At 34.4% G+C, this 22618-nt stretch overlaps 1 protein-coding gene across 6 annotated transcripts in view; it reads right to left on the reverse strand.

Moving 5' to 3' along the window:
- Positions 1 to 22618, reverse strand: part of Cd36 (CD36 molecule (CD36 blood group)) — an 86789-nt gene that overhangs the window by 25382 nt on the left and 38789 nt on the right. For 2 of the 6 annotated variants that reach the window (XM_076913141.1, XM_076913140.1), the window contains exons 2-3: positions 6085 to 6176; positions 5393 to 5602 (exon numbers count right to left, since the gene is read on the reverse strand). In XM_076913141.1, the coding sequence (XP_076769256.1) occupies positions 5393 to 5512 (120 nt within the window). In that variant the 5' untranslated portion in view covers positions 5513 to 5602; positions 6085 to 6176. Of the gene's footprint in view, positions 1 to 5392; positions 5606 to 6084; positions 6177 to 13137; positions 13272 to 22618 lie in introns of those variants that run through there. The other 4 variants (XM_034518731.2, XM_076913138.1, XM_076913139.1 and 1 more) reach the window with 3 other exon arrangements.

Here is a 22618-nt window from a genome sequence, read left to right on the forward strand (position 1 = left end):
TTCTTAAAAGGTAGACTTTTGTCTTTCTCACCATACATCCAATCTACCCAGTACTGTTCTCAGTAGAATAGTATACTCAAAAGGACAATGACTTTGGTGGGAGTAGCTAACCTCTTTCAGCTTAGATGGTGAGGCTCCATTCAACAGAAGGGAATTCTCTCCTGGCACAATAAATCTAGTCAAATGTCCATAGCTGTGGAGGTTGGAGACCCTAACAACTGCAGTTGTTTTGCTACATGGACTTGCTCTCTTCCAACTGCCTTCTTAATATTTTATTTCCATGCTTATAGACAAGCGCTACAGAGAAGCTTGCCTTTGCATTAAATGGTGGTTACTGTAGAAACTGATAACTGAGAAATCGCTGAGAATAAGTGAATGTTTCTTTATGGCTCTGCCTGGAATGAGGCCTCTCTATGACTCTCTTTAAATCTCAAAGAGCATGAAAAAAAGAAGGCCTAGAGGAAATGTAGAGCTTGAGGAAGGAATGTGGGGACATGATATGGCTGTTTTGCTCACAAACTGATCAGAGTTGTTAGTACCTGAATATGATGAGCAAAAGGTTGGATACAGCACGATCTCACTAGGGATAGGGTGAGGGGTCATTGAATCTCACCTGTCCTCATGTAAACAACACTAAGTAAACTCATCCATTCTGTCACCAATAAAGAAATCAGGTAGAAGTAGTGCTTGAAGAGAAAAGATATCACTGAGAAAGGACAAAGAGGATCATGAGGAGTGAATATGATCGAAATATATTCTACAAATGTAGAAAAATATCACAGGGAACCTCATTGGTATGAACAATTAATATAAACTAATAAAAGTTCTTACATTTGTGGATTATATCTGTAAAGTGAAAGAGAATTTATATTATTGGTTATAGTTGTGTTAAAAAGAACAAATGGCTTTATTATTAGGTCTTAAGCCATTAAATTAAGTTACAATCAATTAAAATATTGATTAAAATGCATTGAATTGTATTGGAGCATTAAGATTTAACATTTCAGAGATTCAAAAATTATCCTTTCAGGATTTATATAAGAACTTAACATGGGAGATTGTCATTTGGGTTGAGACTACAGGATAATAACCTGAGGGGGGGAAAAAAAAAAAAAGAAACCTACATGCGCTGAATTCTGTTTCTAAAGCATTGATCGTGAGCCAAAATGGTGTGCACTTGCACGTGGTGTCCTGAGATATATCTCAATTATCATTCCTCAGGATCTGTCAACTTCACAGTTCTTTTTGAGGAAAAATAACCCATTAACCCAGAGCTCAGGTTAGGCTGCTAGCCAGAAATGGCCGGGAACTCATCTGCTCTGATTCTCCATTACTGAGATGTCTGTCAACTATGAGCTACCATGGCAACCCTTAACATGAGTTCTGGGGATAGAGCTCAGGTCTTCCCACCTGTGTGACCAGTTATCACTAACTGGCTTGGCTCTACAAGCCCTAACCATCGTTTCTTTTATCATCAGCCAGGAAACATTTCACTTCATCTTCCCTTAATACCCTTTCCTCCTAAATTGTACTTTTTTTCCCCTTTCACGTACTCTTTTTTCCTTCTTCATAAAAATCAGAAACAAAAACAAAACAAAAAAATAAAGCAAACAACAACAAACCCTTATTTCCCTTTCTTGTTTCTCCTTGTCTCTGACTGTGCACAAATTCTTGTAGTACACAACCCTGCTCTTTTCCTGGACACTCAATCCATAGAAGGTAGTATGCTTGTATAGGTTTATCTTTAAGTTCCCAGCAATGATCAAATCTATCTGAACTCTGTTCCTTGAGTACAGAGTGAAACTTGCATCAAGCCACTTGCTATATATCTGTGCTTTCTCTTCTTCGAATATGTATTTCCATCAACAAGCCACCTGGCCATCTTATGATAAGTCCATACTTACTTCTCTCTTCCCTGATTTAATCCCTCTATCTAAAATTAAAATGCATCCATACATCAATAACTTTTTCTTAAGCTTCCCCACTTCAGGCCTTTTGCTATATAATGGACTTATAAACAAAGACATGTCTATTCTATAAAAACTATTTTTTAACTCACTCTCTAAAGATTTGTGCAACAATGCTTATTCTTCTGTAGCTTTTGTGTCTTTATTTCCCAATTACATCCATTTAAAGGTCATACTATTTAAGGTTTTGTCATTTTAATCTCTAATATTTCCTATTAACTAAGACATAGTTGATTTAATATTTTGAGATTATAAAATTGGTGAAATAATCTCACATGTTTAATTTATGACAATTAAATGAATCTTTACATGGGAAGATCTTAATTATACCACCAATCTGTTGATGGTACTGCTCTCTAAATGCATGTTTCCTTCCATATTACTAAAAACAACATAGGAACTATGCTTATTACATCACCAATTAGTTATTCTTCTTCTTAATGTTTAAATCCAAGTATACTTTGCTTTATACCCACCCCTTGTTCATTCTAATAGCCCTGCTAAGTTATCTACCTTTTCATACTGGACAATATACTTTGATCACGTGTTCCTCTCCCCCAACACCAACTCCTCTCAGATCCTACCCTCCTATCGACCACCCAGCCACCCAATTCGTTTCTTTGTTTCTTTGTTTCTCTCTCTCTCTCTCTCTCTCTCTCTCTCTCTCTCTCTCTCTCTCTCTCTCTCTATCTTTTCTTTCTCTCTCTTTCTTTCTTTCTTTCTTTCTTTCTTTATTTATTTCTTTCTTTCTTTCTTTCTTTTTCTCTCTCTCAAATGAAAATCAAACCACATAAACAAAACAAAGCAAAACAAACCAAATCAAAGCAAACAAATAATAAAACAAGGAGTCCATTTTGTGTACCCAACTACTTCTTGGTCCTGCATAGGACCTTTCCTGGTGTGTAGTTTAAATCATTCAAATTGATGCTGCATTGAAGGAAAGTGATTTTTCCTTGAGTAGATGTCAATTGTATAGATTCTTGGTTAGGGGTGGGAATTTGTGCCTCTTCCCTTCTCTTTGCTGGCTTTTTGTCTAGTTTCAACTTGTGCGCGTCTTCTGCATGCTGTCACAGACTCTGTGAGTTTGTATGTGCATCTGTTGTATCTGAAGACACTGCTTCCTTGTAGTCCTCTACTGCCTGACTTTCACAATCTTTCAATCTTTCCTTCACGTAGCCCCCGAGCCTGTCCCTCTTCACTGCATTTAGTTGCAGCCCACAGCTTTTCTACTGCCATTAGTCTTATGGGTTTTTCAAATAATATGTTTCTTTAGAATCAAAGAAAATTTCAGTGTCTTCCTGAATATTCATGAATACTCTCATTTTTTCTTCCTATATAACATTTTTCATATTATACATAATTTAATTCTATACTCTCAAAGTTTGTCTATTTTTTTCTATAAGACACGCATTTTCTTAGATATTTCTTAAACTATTTTTAATTATTTTGCTCCCAAATATTCATGCTACAAAATTGTACTTTGATACAATTGATTGTTTAAAACTCTCTTTTTATGAGTTCTCATTATAATAAAAGTATTAAAAATTTAATTCAGAATGCTGCTAGCACTCACATACCACTCAAGAAGGTTTATATGAAAAAATTTTGTAATATGAAGAAAAGATTAACTTATTACTACTCAGCCATTGTTCTTGCTAGTTTATAATATTGTATCCTAGATGATTGTAACTTTTTTGTTCAAAAGATAGTTCCAGTCTATGTGTAAACAGAGATAATAATCTATGATGATCTAGGTGGAAACCACAAGTAACAAAATAAAAAGGCCTGGATCAGTTGCAGTTCTATTCTCCCCACCCCTACTCCTCAACCCTGGTCAAGCAAGCCTGTCCTTATCCACCCCTACCCTTCTTTGTAATTCTATATCAATAATACTACCAAGAAAGATAATACTACTGAAAATTGAGTTAAAGATCACATATATATGTGTATATTATATTCATATACATGTATACTATATATATGTATATTTCAAAACATTTATTGCACAATATAACATGTTTTTCATTAAATGCAAATATTTGGAGATATATAAGTGATGATTGTATAATTACTGAACAGTATAGTATGCGTGTGTAGGAATTCTTACCTTAATACACAGAGAGATGACAGTTAAATAATTCAATAAGGGAGAATATTTCATCTTAAATCAGCATTTATAATGAAACAAGTAAAATCACAAAGCAGTAACTTCTATTTGTGAATAACTATATACCAGGGTTTTTTATATTAATTCTATTAAATCAATGCTCCTGTGAATACAAATAACACTTGCTTATATCTTGAAGAAGGTAATGTACCAAAAATTAACAGGTAGATAAGAGATTGTATGGTCTTGGCAATAACGGAAGTTTTAGTACAAATAAATACAACGAATCCATTTCTCTGGTTCTTGTCTCTGCAGTATGGTTACTGTTTGTCTAGGTTGCTAGAATCAAAACTAATGTGGGAGGTGAGGTTAGTGTTCCCATCTATGGCACTGGGGCACTGTTAGTTGGTAACTTTTCAAATGAACATGGATGCCTCTGGGCATGGCAGAAACTCCTTCTCTACCCTTCACTTTGTTCTGGATAGATTTCTTTTATTTGTGACCACTATTTCCAAACTGCTGAATTTCCTTCAGGACCACAGCAGGTAGGCTTCCCTTAATGTATCTTCAATTCACTAAAATTTCTTTGAATTTGAAGCTAATTACAGTGAGCTAAAGAGGCAGATGAGTTTTTACATATCCACATATTTAAATCGCTCCAATTTGATTTTAAAGATCCAATTTATTGATATATGTTAAAACGTGTCCTAAAGAACATTTTCCCTGAAGTTTGACAAAGCCAAATGTTAATGTGAGGAAACAGAGACTATTTATTAGTAATGACTATTACCCCTATTTAAATTAGCAGTTTTCTAGAGCTCCTCATTAAATATTAAACAATTTTTAACGTGGAAACACACATAGATAGGTGAATTTTTCATGGTTAATTAAAATGCAACTACTTTTATAAACATACTCTTACAAAACACTTATTGGAATATTTCTATTCAAAAGCCTGCCAGTCTATTCCAAAAATAAAGAAAATTATTTCTACTAAACTACATATATATATACATATATATAAAACCTGCAGTTTAACCAAAATTTGATACATTTAAGATTAGTAGTGTATTCCAGTCCATTTTACATTATACTCATAAGAGTGTATGTGTGCTCATTTTGCATTACATTGTAATATTTCCCACATGCTTACTTTATCTTGTTTGGTTACCATGATTCACAATCACCCATCTTATTCAGAGCATAAAATTAGCATGCAACATAAAACAAGCAAGCATCTAGATCAATAACACAATAACAACAATAGACACGATAGAATAAGTAAAAGGTACAACAGATTCTCTCAGTCATCCTTTACCCTTTTGATTGTGTTCTCAATAAGCATGTCTCCGACTGGCATGAGGATGCCACCAAACACAGCCAGGACAGCACCAATGACAGCTCCGGCAATGAGCCCACAGTTACGATCGCAGCCCATCCTCCTTGCACAGCAGAATCAAGGTAGAAAGAACACTTGTTTCTCACCAACTCCCAGCTTCAATCACGATGTTTTCTACGTGGCCTGGTTCTACTATTAGAAAGAGGTCATAAAAAGAAGATTAAGTATCAGCACAAAAAGATCAAAGTACAAAGAAATCATGCTACATGTACTGATACAGATGATTTTGCCAACTAACAATAAAGAAATCTTTTTGTGTATTTTACCACGCTGGTTTTCTAGGTCTTACTCCTTCATCTTGTTCATTAATCCCCACCAGAAGCAGAAGCAATATCAGAGAGAGTGTGTAGATTTTTAAATTTTTTCTGTTTTGTATTTCCATCCCTGGGTGACTAACATACTATAATCTTATCTAAAGAAAGCCATATAAACGTATTCCTCTCTTAATACTCCTTCCCTCAGCATGGCATGCTTTTTTATACCTTCACCCCCTATCTGCTTTCTCTACCCAAACAGAACCCTGAATGCTCTGCCAGGAATTCTCCTGCCAAACACACATGGCTGGACTGATTAGCCTTGTCTACTAGCCCTTGATGGTAGTGGTAACATACCTATTCATGCATAAACAGCAATATATGAGTGTGTGAAAAGGAATCTCTTGAGACTCAGAAGGGATCAACACTTCAAATCATTTGTAAGCTACCTGTCAAAACAAAAACATGCAGAGAAAAAACACATCATCACAAAGTTAATACTAGTATATTCGTTAGTGTAATCATAGCATTAAAGAAAATTCCACTTCTTTTCTAACTTTTATGTTCATGCCTGAAAGTTTCCTCATGTAGTATGGAAAACATTCAAAAAACTTTTAAAAGTACATATGGTTTCTAATTTCATTAGCAATGATTTTGACAAAATACCAGTTAAAGAATTTGAAGATACAAATATATATTACATACACACACATATGTGTATATTGATTTGATTTTTGTTTTTCTCAAAGATTCTTTTACATATCCAACAGTAGTAGCATTAATTTTTCCTATGTAGAGATTCATGTCAAGGCTCTTAAATACAGTGGTGTGGCTATTATGCACTCCATGCAGGCAGTATAATCTGTGGTATCTTATTTTATGTGGTTATTACATAATATTGGAAGGAAGCAATTTACAGAACCACTGGATCCTGCTGCAACAAAACTAATAAATTTGTGTCTTTTTTATCAATGCTTGAAGAGAAAGTTGGGCTTCAGTGCCAGTTTTATGATGGTCTTTTACCTTTCATGGTGTGGTGTATACCTGTGGCTTGTACTTTAAAACAGTTTCGTGTTGCACCAAAATGTCCATGCCCAAGAGGAACACAGATGTCAATAGAACCGAGAAAAGATAAGGCACACAGGGAGTATTTATAAAATACTCTGTATACAACCTTAAGCCTTTTTCAAAGGTGGAGAAGCACAAACGGTCCAGACCCTTTCCCGGCAACTGTAACCTCTGGGACTTCCCTTTACCAGCCCTACTCCCTTCTCGCAATTGGAAAGTCTGAGACCTTTCTTGAAACAATCTTTCAAGCACTCACAGAACTGGTGAGGAGGCTGGAGTTCTGCCAGCTATAAAGGAAGAATCATACCTGTGAGGCAGAAATGAAAGCAGAGGGCTCCAGCAGCCAGCACAAACAAAACACGGGAGATAAAATAAAACCTGACCTTTCTGCTGCCTCCTTCTAAGAGGCAATAAAGAAAAACTCAAGTCTTTCTATATCTTGACTTTTCTAATGTTTCAAAATAAGATCTAAAGTGAAAATAGAAATTTCCTATGTAAGTAGCAGAAATAATATTCACCCATTTTTGGTTGTTTTCCAAGTTGTTGCCTGGGAGACCAAAAGGTACTGCAACGGTGATTACACAGCAAAGTGATAACCCAGTGACCTTTGTTTCTGACACACTTAATATCTGCCTAACACTACTTAGAAAAGTTTAAGAGAACCTCTTTAAGAAAGTGTGATCTATGATCTTAGCACTGGGACAGGAAATCCTTTGTGTTACAGAAGTTTGGTAAATATAAATTAATTAGATCTAAAAGCACTCAATGAGTTACTTCATTTGGAAAGTTATTTAATATCCATATAAAAATCATTAAAATTATTTATTTGGAGCAGGAAGATAGCACAGTGCATAAGCACACCTGCTGCCAAGGCTGATATGTTGATTGGCATCTACAAGGCAGAAATAGAGAATTAAACCTTGAAAGTCTTCACACACACACACACACAGATTCACACACACATTTTAATAAATGCTATAAATTATTCAGTAAAATCCTTTACATGTAGAGTATCAAGTGACATTAAAAATTAGAATATCATTGCTTCTGAACTAGATGTGTACATATTTGCCCCTTGTTCAAGTCTATGTTACAATAAATATAAATTGTGAGTATGTCATTTCCAGATTTTTTTCCTTACTGAAATATTCCTATGCATGACAGCAAAGAGTTTCTACAAGAGACGAAAAGCTATAACAGCATCTACTGGAGTGTCCAAGAAATAGAACCTGCTCTCCATTGCCAAGAAATCAATCAGAAGACATGTACAGCAGAATAGTAACCAGAGGTGGGTGTAGTCTGAGTTATGTCTGCTTCAAACAGAAGTGAGAATGTGCACATGCCCCACTGATGTTGAGTCAGACTTCTTAGAAAACAAGAGTACCAAAAAATATAGTTAGTTAGATTATAATATTAAACCTTACTGCAAGCATTTATTTAATATTCTGTCAATCATGTGCTGATATTTGATAGAGTGGAAGAAGTCAGCTTGCCCACTGGTTCATATGTTTAATGATTGATTCATGATTATTACATAATGTCATAATAAAGTTTCTGGGTTTGCCTTAAAAATAAGAGAGATCCATTTTTTTTTGCTGGGGCTCACTGATTATCATTTAGTTATTTAACATAATGAGGAAGGGAGGATTTATAGTGTGATCATGCCTTTTTTTCCTCATAGTATAAAGCTGAAGGTGTTTTATTGATGTGAGGGCATAAATGCTCAGGTTAGCACATTCTAGCTAGCAGCTTGGCCATCCATACTTATCGTTAAAGAAGCATATGGTCTTTTTGACTACCTTCTGTCAATCTAGCTGTTAAGGATTCCAAAATTTGGATCTGAGATTACATTTTCTCAGTAGCACAGCTGCTTATATTTTACATTAAGCCATTTTATTTTCTAACTTTACATTAATTTTGCTGATATTAACTCTATAGAGCAGATATTATTTGCAATAAACCATTTTCTGCTTAAAGTACTGAAATTTAGAAGGCAATGAATAATTAGGACCAGAGAACTGTTCGTACTAATCTAAAAGAAGAGAGAGTATAGGGTGGCATGTTTTAAAATATCACTAGCTACAAATCTGTCAGCTGCTATCTCTTATCCAGTGTATAAAATACATATAGATTCCTTTTTCAGAACTTGAGAGTGGATTATATATTTTTCAATGTCTTTAAAAGAAGCAATGGAAGTGGTTCTATTATTATTATTATTATTATTATTATTATTATTATTAATTATTTCCTGGCAGTTTGGCAGAGTACTCCTATCATGAACTTTGAAGCACAGGGCCCTTCCACTACATGGGAAACCTAGTAGGACCCGACAGAATTGAGCAAAGCCTGAGGTAGGATGAACTATAAACAGCCTCCCTGGTAAATAGGCCAAACAGTAGAGCAAATTCCCTGGAGGAATCTCTAATTATTCCCACATGCGTTTCAAACTGTGTTCCCTCAGAAACTCCACCTAGAAGAGGCATGGCCCACAGGTAATGAATGCTGAGATGTGAACAGTGAATATGAAAATGTTTCAGAATCAGACTGGGACATGGATTCTATCTTTTCCTCTATCTACCGAGAGCTAAAAATTCCTATTCTACATATAAAGGTCCTTCCACTTCTTAACATAGGAAAGCAGGCCTCAGAACTCTGTAGACACTGTCATCTTTTTAGACAGACTCTTCTTTACCCAAGAAAAACGGTCAGCACCTACCCATGATGACCTACTGTGAAAATATAACTAGGGGTAACTTAACGAATAACAGGTTGAATGTGAGGACAGGATTTTTTCAAAATGTATTATGTCCTTTTCACACATTTTCCCTCCACTCTATCTATTAGTATTTACAAAGCCATGAGTCTATAAAGAGAACATACACATTTTAGCATAGATTAACAGGAAGGTGTAAATGTAATTTTATTTGTCAGATGTAATTGTCATCTCAGAGGCCTATTGCTGAATAAACTTACCCTTTCAAGCTCTGTCTGAATTCTGGCTGGCTGGTTCAACTAAGCTTTTCTGACTTAAACTCTTTTCTAAATTGACTAATTCAAACTGGCTTCTCTCGGCTTCTAGGTAAATTTCTCTAAGGCTCTCCACTACAGGGCCTCTCAACTCATTTACTCCATGGGACTGACTGACTAGAACTTGGAGGTCCACATGCCTCCAAATGCTGGGACTAAACGCAGGTACTACAATAGGTGGGCCTAAGCATTTCTTTACACTAAACTTGCTCTATCCCTGGGTGGTCTTGAACTGTTTGAACCCAAGAGCTGCTTGTCTCCTGGGATTAAAGATGTGTCTGCACTCCAGCCAGATCAAATAAAACTAGGAAGACTTTGGATATGATCTCTTGCTAGAACAGCCATGTTGCTGGATTAAAATGCCTCTACAGGAAGGTGCTCAGTTATCTGTAAGTACTTGATTATGCTGAAACAAAAGGCCTAAGGCCAATCTTTATAAAACTGTGTGTAGAAATAGAACTCTCTGGATAAACAACACATATGATTCAGTGTTAAATACAAGCTCAGAGAAGGGCTAAAAAGTAGAAGATGATAAGAAATATGATTTTGCTTTCAGCTGTGCCTCATAGGAGCTTTAGCCGTCTCTTCAGAATTCAAGGCTTCGTCAGAACACTTATAAGCATCTTGATAAGCTGTCCTTCAAATTCTCATCTGACTAGAGGCATTAGACTCCTCTGTCTTACTCCTATGTCCATTTGCATCCTAATTGATTATAAGTGGATAACATTTACAGCAAATAATAAAGTAATTAATAAACAGGTATTTATAGTATCAATGAATCATTTCACTTAATTAAAATTATTAAATTACAATAAAAACTTGTCTTAAGGATAACCTTACATAACAAATAAAGAGATTGCATTACACATATAATATCGCAAGTCCTTCAAAGCTAAGCATGTCTTTTAGAGGCTTAACTTGGAATTACTATAAGTCTGAATTTATTCCTTTTGACATATTGGCTTAAACTTAACAACAGGAAAACTTCACTAGCGAGCAACTCCAAGAACATCTGATGGAGGATGCAGGAAGTATCATCTGCTTTCCTAAGCCTGAGAATCAATTTTATAACTTCCGTAAACTGAGCCCTCAAATTGATAACAATGAACAGACCTAGAAATGAACTGGATTCTGTATGATTCAGCTCTAGAAATGAAGAGAGACCATATACACGAGCCACTTGTAAAAAATATTGGTAATCATTGAACCTAGGAAGCATTACTATTTCTTTCTGTATTCCAAATTCTACTATAGTTAAACTATTACTACAAGGTTTTCAGGGGTTTAAATCTGAAGTTAGAAAATATGTATTCAGTTGTGGATTTTTTGCAAGTTATTTTTTATTCTATTTTCTCTAAGTTTGACATAGATTACGAAAGATTACAATTGTGCAATAAAAATCAAACACAAAAAGAAGTTAAATTTTGCACATAATGAGTTTCAAGTATTACGTAATATTGTTTTAAGCAACTGTAATGTAGAAATAACTAATTTCATGTTGCCCAATAATGTAACTTGAAAACTGCAATAAATGTGGTTATATAAAAATTACATAAATATTTTCAAATCTCAATAAAATCTGATTTGTATACATTGCATGTGTAATATTAAATTTTTGTTCAGTAGTAAAATAGATATTCTATCAGACCATGCAATTAAAAATTTTAGTAACTTAACTATAAAGTTTTGGATTAAATTACAAAGTAGTAACATAAATGGTTCCTTCAAGAAATCAAAAGCAAAATAGGCAAAAAAATTAAAATTATTCAAATTTAGAGGAAAAATAACCATAATTTTACTTAAATATAAGAGCAGCAACTGTGACTTTCAAAATGAATACCAAAGTTTTGAGTACACTCTGTACAAATACCCCTCCCATCATTAGCTTTAATATTTTCCCAAGGCCACACTGTTATCTGTCAATCTATATTTGGTTTATTGTTCTGGTTCAACAATGATTTTGGTAGAAAGAACTTTTTACATTGTTCATTTATATACTCTAAAAGACACTTGAAAAATCAACTATCAAAATTTTTGAGGATTTTATTTTCACTTATTCACAAAGCAATATATACAGCAATGCTTTTCTTAGATTTTCAAAAGATATTGCCAACTTAAAATTATTTATGACGTCGGGCGGTGGTGGCGCACGCCTTTAATCCCCACACTTGGGAGGCAGAGGCAGGTGGATTTCTGAGTTCGAGGCTAGCCTGGTCTACAGAGTGAGTTCCAGGACAGCCAGGACTACACAGAGAAACTCTGTCTCGAAAATCACAAAAAAAAAAAAAGAAAAGAAAAGAAAAGAAAAAAGAAAGAAATAGTAGTCCAAGCTCATGGTTCACACTGTATGATATTAAGACTACTAGGTACCATTTTGCAGGAAAAAAAAATTATTTATGAAAGAACTGGAAAGTCCTGGGATACTTACATCTTCAAAAACATTTCAAATTTATTTTAAATAATTTCTGCCATTTATAGTTACTTACAATTAAATAGTTATTTTTTCTAAAATGTGTTATCTATCCTTTAAACCCAAAATTATGTTTTAGGGAAATAACTTACTAATATTTGAAACAATATTTTTTTTAATTTTCAAAGGCATTAATTTTCTTTTATTTTGACATTTAAGTTGTATACTGATTCTCACTAATTAACTTTAAAGTCATCGTTTGAAATAACTCACTCCTTTTGGGAAGTAAAATATTTTTGTTCATTAAAGAAAAGTGTTTGGTAAATGTACATGTAATGCCTACCTTACTCCTTACTATATAGAAAAAAAATCAAGGTCACCAAAAATTGTCCACTGAAACTTCTACAAGCTAATGACACTGAATATCAGCAAATAGTTAACAAATTACACTCAAGACACAGTATTGGCATAAGAGTTACAAGTCATTTATACACTAATCTCATTGTATCAATACTTATTAAAATGTTCTTTATCATATTTTAAAGTAAAAATCATGTTTAAATAGAGAAGTTTGAATAAAACCCAAATTGGCATATAAGTCATTTTAAATATTGACAAAGGAGGGTTGAAAAATACATGATATCAAAAATAATAAACTAAAATATCACTGGTCACTGAACAAAATTTTGATACTATCCAGCAAAAATGTAGGAAGATCTGTAAAACAGCATGTAACTATTCAAATAAAGCAAAGAGACTGTGAGAAAGCAATGGATTTACTTACTCTTCATTTGACATTTTTCATAAGAAGTGTTTTTAAAAACTATCATCTCCTATCAATGTAGAGGTAGAAAAACTTTTCATTTTTTTTTATTATGAAAGGGGAAAAAAACCATATAACTTACTTTTAAAAGACTAGGAGACCATCGACCAGTTGCTCCACACATTTCAGAAGGCAGCTGTGAAGAAGTAAAGGTCCTCAGTAGAAAATCCCTACCCTGAATTCCTCACTACTTATGTGTGGGAGAGTTGAAATGAGCTTTAAAAAAAAAAAAAAAAAAAATTCAGTGTCCGATGCCAATTTGTGGTTTGTTGCCAGCGGAAATGAAAAAAAGAAAAGAAAAAAATAAAAGCACACTGCACTGCTAGTTAAGCACATAGGGGTCTATTTCTGGTGAAGACCCATCACCTACATCTGAAATACTCAGCAGCATTTTTTTTTTTTTTTTTTTTTGGCCATGTTCCCATCCAAGTAGGTCAGAGGTCAGAGAAGCAACGGAACTGATTAAGTGAGCCACCCATTCTATACTTTGTTTTCAAATGTAATCATTATTCCAGATGTTAGACTGCACTGAAGGGGAAGTAAATTAGGGAACTCGTTGATCTGTCAGAACAAAGCCTGCAAATCTCAGATCATAAAGTGCACAGTAGAATGTTTTTCTATACTACAGAGCATGAGCCTGAAGACTCTCAGATTCATAATTTGGAAAACAATTGGAAACTCTGTCAATCAACAGGAATGACAAACAAATTTTACAAAAGGAAATAGCCCATTGTTCTGGGTGGAAGTTCTTAACTATTTGTCATTTTTTTGTTGTTAATTTAGCTGAAATTTCAAGAGGATGGTGACATGTTTATAAAAAAAAAATAGCCTAAATATTTTCATCCAAAATAGAAACTGCAAGTACCAAAGAACTACTGAGTACAGCATCTCACGGGCCTCAGATACTTCTAGACCTACAATGTGGAGAATATTCTCACCAAGAAACCAGTAGCCGACACACAAACCCTCATGAGGTTATCCTGGCCAAAAGCTGGCAAGCTCCCTAGAAAATCATCTCCAAGTTGCTCCTGAAATGAAGCAACCTCAGAGTCAAGAGCAAGAATATATTTAGCTCATAAGCTCAGGGCTAAGCCAGTCCTTGGTCTTACATTGTGCCTACCATGGGTGTGTGACCCTAGAAGAGCTCCCTCAAACTTATAGGGGTGAAAAGTAACTGGAAAACATCTGAAACTCCTTCTTAGCCTTATGCTTCCCTGAGGTTTGCAGGGGATGACACCAATACATTCATTTAACTATTATCAAGAGGTCATTAACATACTTCAGGTTTATTGGGATTTTGACTTTGATTTCAGTGAGAAAAAGAGATGAAACTATCTTGTAAACCCTCAATATAAATTACTTATCCTTTTCATACTGAAGGAGTTACTCATAGAAAAGGAAACCATAGGCAATCCTCTTAAAACTGAAAATTTTATCCACACTGCATGATATGACAAGGGATGATAAAGAATACCTTAATAAATATTTTGACTGGGATTGTATATTTTCTACATATCTATTATGGACTTCAATCTTTTTTATATAAATACTTTTTTCTCAGATTTAATTCTCATGCATATAAACACCAACACAACCATCTAGAGATAGGTTTCCAACACAAGGGTAGATAAAATAAGTCTTAAAGAGAATATTTAACAATATTGGCAAGAGCAATACAAAATGAGGAAAATATGGGTACTGACAGAAAAAGAGATTTCCTGAAAATGGGTGTGTACATGAACATTGCATTCACTTGGGTGATTATTAGTTACACTATTGTCTTCCATATCTTCTGACTTTCTCTGGAGAGTAAAATGTCACATAGTCCGTTGAGCAGGCCAAAACACCAAATTTACATTCGCAGGGACCACTGGTAGATGTTATGCAGCCTCAGAACCAACAGGCCTTGCTATTTGAGACGCAAAAGGTACAGAGTGGAGTCAAATCCACAGCATGAATTTTCAAGAAGTAACAACTTGAGCACCAAGGCAGCCCATGCCATGTTGATTTAAGAGTAAAGACTTGGGTTGTTTTTTTGTGAATGTATGGAGAGAAAAGGGATGCATTATGTATGTGCATCAATACAGGTGCATGTGTCCATATACACATATGTATGTGGAGGACAGAGGACAACCATAGGTGTTACTCCTCTGTATACTGTCTACTTCTTTTTTGGTTGTTTTATGAGACAAGGTCTTTGACTGGCATCAAGGACTCTATCACTATGAGAGGATGTCTGGCCGGAAAGCTCCAGGTATATTCCTATCTCGAGTCATCAGCACTGGGACTAGAAACATCAGGCCCAGCCTTTTTACATGGATTCTAGGAGCAGGATTTGGATCTTCAAGTGCTTTACTGACTGAGCTATTTCACCAGATCTAGGTTTTCATCTTTAAATATCGCTTGATACAGTATTTTGAGCCAGTGCATTCCGCGTGAAGTTCACCTAGTCTTATAGATATCTGTTCCAGCCATAAATAAACAGATATGAATGGTAGGATAGAAACATCAAAGGCCTTAAGTCAACTGAGGTTCAATGCTTTGAGAAGTCTCCTTGCCAGAAGAACATGAGCAGATGTTGTCTTGAATCCGGTTCATATTCAGTATGACCAGTTAAGTGTGCACCAGGAGTTATGGAACCATTCCTTATGGTCTGTTTTTGTTTGTTTTATTCTGCGGTTTTGTTGTTATACATGAAAAAATGCCCAAGTTGTATATAGTGTGCTGACATGTTTACACTGTGAAGGTGATCGTCAAACTTAATGTATCTTCTACGTTTCTTCTTTTAATAAAAAAAGTGATGAAAATTAGGTATAAACACTAATAAGCTGTGTAGTGTGCAACACCTGACAATGCCTGACGCTGCCTGCCAGTCAGTCAGGGTTCCTGACATTCCCATTCCTGAGCCTAGAAACCTTGGTTTCTTCCTTGCTTTGTTTTCCCAAAGATCACTTATCATGGCTGGATAAGACCTATAACTGATTGGCCTTTATGTCCTGTTTACACACCTGCTGGTATGTTTTGTCTATGAGGAAGGATTATGTCTGCTTTGCTATGACTCCCCAGAACACTGAACAGGATCAGAGGCACTCCACAGTATACAAGAAGCCTTCAAACACTGTCCACGTTGATCAATACAGAGCTATGAGTTTTAACCAGTACATTGGTCAGGCTCTGTTTTTGATCTTGTGGTAACTATTTAAATAAGTTTCATCCTATTTTCTAAAGCCTACTAGTCATTTTTACCTTAACACTTACTGATAATATTGCCATTTTTTTTCTTCAGCAGTCTTTTAAAAATATTTTTCTCTTATTTATTAGTAGAAAAGCAGAAAATGACATTTGAGGTTTAAAAAAAAATGTTCAGCTAAAAATGCCAGTCTTTTAGATAGGCCTAGGTCCTTTGCACATATGTAAGAGTTATGCAGCTGGGTCTTCATACAGGACTCCTAAAATGGCAGCGGGTGCTGTCTCTGACTACATTGCTTGCCTTAGGATTTCTTTCCCACTACTGGGCTACCTTTTCTAGCCTCAATAGAATAAGATCAGATAGTCCTACTGCAACTTGATATGACAAGGCTGGTTGATATCCATGGGAGGCCTCCCCTTTTGAGAAGAAAAGAGGAAAAGAGGTGGATGGCGGAAGTGGAAGGAGAGGGAGAGACGGAAAGGACAGGAGGAAAGGAAATCTGGATCTAAATTAAACAAATAACTTAATTTAAAAACCAGTAAAAAAAATTTAAAATTTTACCCTTTTAAAATATTTTTTAAACTATAGAATTTAGTATTTAATTCATTAATGTTCTGTTATTTGCTTTTAAAGGTCTTGCCACAATTACAATGTCTCTTTTTGTTATAAGATTATGAAAATAACACACGTTACCCCACAATCTATGACTATTTTAAAAATCCTTCATGGCAGTAGTTTAGACAGCTGACTTTATGAAGTTCAACTCTTGTGAAAAGAGGAAGTGCAATAACTTGACTACACAAATATTGGGACATATTTAAGAGGCAGATGACAGATGCATTACAAAATCTCTAGAAAAGGGGTCACATCACTCATGCCTAATCCTCATATATTCACAGTCGGATCTGAAACAGAGCATGACATAGTCACTGTGTCACTGATGTCTTTCAACAGTGGAAGTGAAATCCCTCACAGTCTACCTACAACCTCAAGCTTAGTAAAACTTATATGGTGGCTATAAACTTTAAAATGTAGGTTTACATGAAAATTGAGGTTGTTGGTGATTCATATTAATTGACAACTGTTTAGGCTATTTGAGTTGCTTTCTCTGATACTTCAGAAAATGAAAAGCAACATCCCTGTATGACTAAGATTATAAATGTATATTGCATAGATAACAAAAATTCTAAATATTTAGGTAGTCATAAGCTGACATTGTAGACACACTGGGCATTTACTATCTGCTAGACATGGGACTACTTTGGATTCTTTCAGTTGCCTACAATGCTCTCTCATTAGACTTCAGAAGACACTGTCTCTGGGGTGACATTTGTGAAAACAAACATCAAGTCCTTTTTGGGGGAAAGAAATAATGAATGGCTCAGCTAGATGACTCATGGTAAAAGGCACTTACCATGCAAACCAAAGTACCTAAGATTAGTCCCTGGATATCATGGTGGAAGTTGGAAAAAGACAGCCAAAAGCTGCCTTATGACCTCTACACTTAAGCCATGGTACACACATATCCACATTCTAAACAAATACAATAACAATATATTAAATAAAATAAGAAACATTAAATATACTCTTAATATCTAGTTTTATGTATTCTTTTCAAATTAATGTTTAGAAATAAAATTAAAATGATCTGATACTTATTAAGAAAATTATATGTGCACATTATAAACAATGAACAGGTAGTCATTAATAATCAAATAAGATAAAATGTCATTCCAATGTCCTATAAATTAAATAAAAACATTAATTAACAAAGTAATAAGGAAATCATTTATTACTTACTGTTCTGATAGTAGTAAAAATTGCCCATGCAGACCTAGTTTATATATGTGTATTACATGCATGTATATATAGAATATGAACATATATCTAGGTTTTTTCAATGTCTAGCCTACTTAAATATTGGAAGTATTAAATGCATGCTACATTACATTTGTCTCATAAGGATACAGAATATTAATTTGTTGTAGTACAATTCCCATAAAACATTGAAAACATAAATGAGATTGCTAATATTGTTTTCAAAAGAAAATTCCAAGGATCCGCTCAAAGGAAAAAATGTAGAATATTAAGACAAGCTGTAGACTAACATCACATGACCCAAATGAATCAAAAGCATTTGTGACAGAAGCATTAGGACCACAGAATAACCTTACTTACGTGCTTAATAGAAGCCATAGTAGGAGCTGTGCCTAAATGAGAAAGAATGAACAGAGACCACCTCTGTATTTGGGGAAAACTCTCATGCGAGCTTGGCTAGGTCAATATGCAAATCTCATGAAGCAGTGAAAAGTATTGGCAGCCCCAATTCTTATGTGAACAATTTACTAACACGACTTAACTCTGTAAGGTGAGGGAAAGGAAAGTGGTTGCTTAAACTATAAAAGATATACCTTAAGGAAATGCTCATTTCAACATAACGTGAGGATATCTGTTTATATGGTACAAGGGAGACCATAAGGAGAAAAAAATTAGATAAATAACTAGAACTCAGTGGACAATGAGTTGAAATAGAAGGACAGTAACAGCTAAAGCAGGCATTGAGCCAGTTTATAATGAATAAAACATGAAAAAGAATTTATTCAGTGTCTGAACTTCGAGGTTACATGACAGAAAGTAAAGCATTTATTTTGATTAGGGAAAAATAAATTTTAATAATGAGGTATTTTGTAGCAAAGCAAGGCTATAACAGAGTTCCTAAAGTGAGTGTGTGCATGGGGGGGGGGGGGTTTAAAAACAAAGTTAATAAAAATAATACATTAGAAAAAAGAATAATAGTTTGGCTCTTGGGTTGAACAAAATAATATGCTTTGTGTTATGAAAATAATATCACAATTTTATGCTGTTTAAATAGGAATATGATTGAAGTATATGATAAATGCTTTAAAACAGAATGATTTCCATTTTTGATTTAACATTAGAATTAGTGATTTTATTCTATTTATTAAGTATCCTTTGTGAGACTAACCAGCCTGTGCTAAAAATAAAAATAAAAAAAACAAAACTTCATAAATAATATTTGATATTTATATCTTAAGTTTAAAGCCACAACAGGAGAATATAGCTTCCGAAAGAGTTAAATACCTGTACAGACACACAAGCAGAGTCACTGACTGATCCCAGGGCATGGATGGAAACTTAATTAGACTTTCTTGTAAAGCAAAGGGAGATATATTCTTAGAAGTATCTTACCTAACAATAGCTTAATTCAAATTTTACCACATGGAAAATAATATGTCTTTGATGTTTTTTGTTGTTGTTGAATGAAGACGTGTGATTCTCCTTCCCTCACATTCAAAGAACCACTTGGCATGGACCCTGCCCTTCTTACACACAACAACCTCTCTTAGGTTTTATACAGAAAGCTATGTGTCCAGCCTTATAGTGAAATAAAGCCCCATTTCTCCAGTTTGGCTCTTGAAGATCTATTCTTGGAAAAGCCAATAACTTATGTCTTTCAAGAAACTGCTACTTCTTAAACCAAACCTCAGAGATCTTTAAATAGTATGCTTAGGGGACCAGAAAGTTGACACAGTAGTTAAGAGCACATGCTACTATTGCTGAGGATCTAGATTTGCTTCCTAGCACCTTCCTGTTAGTTCACAACTACTTAGAACTCTAGTTCCAAAAGATCTGATATTTTCTTCTAACCTCCAGTTTCACTAAGCACACGTGTTGTGCACATGAATATACTCAAGCAAAACAGTCAGAGGCATAAATAAATAAATCTGAGAAAAACAATGTGCTAAGGATTTTCAGTCATCACATTAAAAGTGGGAACATCTTATACTCCAAGAATTGTTTTTAGTTTCAACAAAGCATGATTCAATACTTTCCAAACTATATAGACATGTAAACTCTATATACTGTTAATATATAAACATATAGAAGAAAATACTGAATGAGGTCATAAAACCTCCAGAACAAAATGTTTTTCTTGGATTGCTATGAATCATTTAGATGTCCTTGTTTCATATTATTATTATCACTATTATTATTATTATTATTATTATTATTATTATTATTATTATTATTTATTGGTGTTTTTGAGACAGAGTTTCACTGTGTAGGCCTGACTGTCCTGGAACTCACACCGTAGACCAGGCTGACCTTGAACTTACAGAGATTTGCTTGCCTCTATCTCAGGAATGCTGGGATTAAAATTGTATGCTACCACTGACCTTTATTTCAAGATTTTTATGAATACATCCCAGAAAACAATAGACTCCAGAAGAGTAACGAATGTCAGGCTAGCAGTCTGTAATATATATATGACAGAGTGTAAGTTCTGAATCACCCTAAAATAGAGAACTTTCCCATGGTCCTGTGTGTGATTTGTCGTGGATGTTATTACTTGCTTAGATGAAAGAATTTCAAACCTTGTGGAACAGAAGAGGAAATTATCACTTGGGAATCTCTACAATTAAGCAGTGGGTAACAGAAGCTTAACTAACTCATTCATCCTTTTCCTGGCCCTGACAACATAGCAGAATCATTAATGTTTGCTTCCCATTATTGAATGATGGGGGTAATTCACGTATTTCACACTGTGGGCTACAGAGAAAAAAAAATCATCTTTCTGTCTCTTTGAGATAAGTTTAGGCATCAGGAACCCTATCTTTATGCCAGTGTGTGCCAGCTCCATTGACTAACTTCTCTTATCCTCAAGAAGGTAACTCTTCTCTTTTGTTCCTGGTTATAACTGTTGCAAACAGTAATAGGTTGTGAAACTTTATGAGCTACAGAATGTCACCTTCAAATGACTTAACTAGTGAACAAGTTCTGTGACCTTTCTGTAAGGAGAACAAAGGTCGTGTTAGACGTTTAGGACACATCTTTGTTTGGGCTCTGAAAGCTCACAGCCTCTTAGCTGTGGTTAACAAATCATTCTACGAACCATTCTATTCTATAATGCCTCCAACTCATGGATGAAAGTGTAAGATGAGATCGTCATGAAATCAGAGTATATTTTATGTTGCTCTGTAATACTGTCTTTGTTAGCAACATACTGCTTTGGTGTTCAGAATGAATATGCTAAGGGTGTCCCACAGTTCTCTAAACTTTATGTAGAGGGCTGGTAGCACCATCTGCCATGTGTCCTACGCTCTAAAAATAGTTTTTGGATGTGCTCCAAGATATTGTTAGGACTGTTTTTCCTCTCATTTTCAACAACTCCTTAGAGAAAGTTTGATAATCACACTACTTGGAGGAAAGAGGATGAGTGTAAGTAAAAATTTGAAGTGAAATAAATCAGTACAAAAATGTAATAATCACATTCTATGCAAACCTATTAAAAGCTATGAAGATGAGTATCCCAGAAGACAGATTCCATAAAATGTTGTCAGAACAGGCCTAGATATTCTCCTTCCTAAGTTGCTTTAAAGCAGTCACTGTGTACTTGTTTATTTTTGAGTATTTGAGATCCTGTTCTCAATGTAATTTTCTTTCAAAATGGCATCTGATTTTAAGTATGTGAACATGGGATTGCATCCAAACCAATATATTACAATTCCACATACATGCGCACAAGTTCTTAAGTCAGAGGAAACCGTAAGTTCCCGTGGTCCTTGACTCCTTTTATGTATATGTTCAGTTTCTCAATTTAGCAGATGTGTATGCTTAACTGCTTCCAGTGGCAGCTCCCCACATTGAAATGGAATGAAATGTGTCTCAGCCAAAACTGCAGATTATTCTGATGCTTCCTTTCTTGACTATATACATGTACATACTCTATTCTTTAAAAATATAAGAAATTCATCAAGTGATTAAAATTAAAATTTGAATGCAAAAATTGAATTTTTGTTATTTACTGATCACTTTCTGGCTTTTCTGCTATTTCATTTGAGTAAAATATAACCATTTTGGGTAATATTTTTCTTTTATGCATTTTTGGTTGCAAATTAATAATATGCAAAACTTTTCTTTTTATTTATAAAATAACTGTCCATGATGAGATTACACATTCAATTTCATCAAATTTTATATAAATAAAATCAAGCAATGGTGTATAATCTATTTTAGAAGAACCTAATACATGAGTGGTGTTTTGAAGAATTTGATTTACTATATAAAGACGCAGCTTAATAAATACATTGACTAAATTCATCCATAACAGTTCAGTAAGTCATGCACTTTCAAAAAGACTTCAGTGTTTTAAGAATTTTCTAGGTTAAAAAAAAAAAAAGATAACATTTGTTCCAAATTGAAATCTTTAGATCTTTCATAAAGTAATGGGAAACTTGCTGTCTCAAAATTATGTGCCACCAGATATCTTGCAGAGATGACCTTTGACACTGTATGGGGAATCAGTATTAAATTATTCCTATTAAAAAATCCATTCGCATGTATGCATATA

Source organism: Arvicanthis niloticus, chromosome 15, assembly GCF_011762505.2.
Source record: "Arvicanthis niloticus isolate mArvNil1 chromosome 15, mArvNil1.pat.X, whole genome shotgun sequence".
Taxonomy (NCBI): Eukaryota; Metazoa; Chordata; class Mammalia; order Rodentia; family Muridae; genus Arvicanthis; species Arvicanthis niloticus.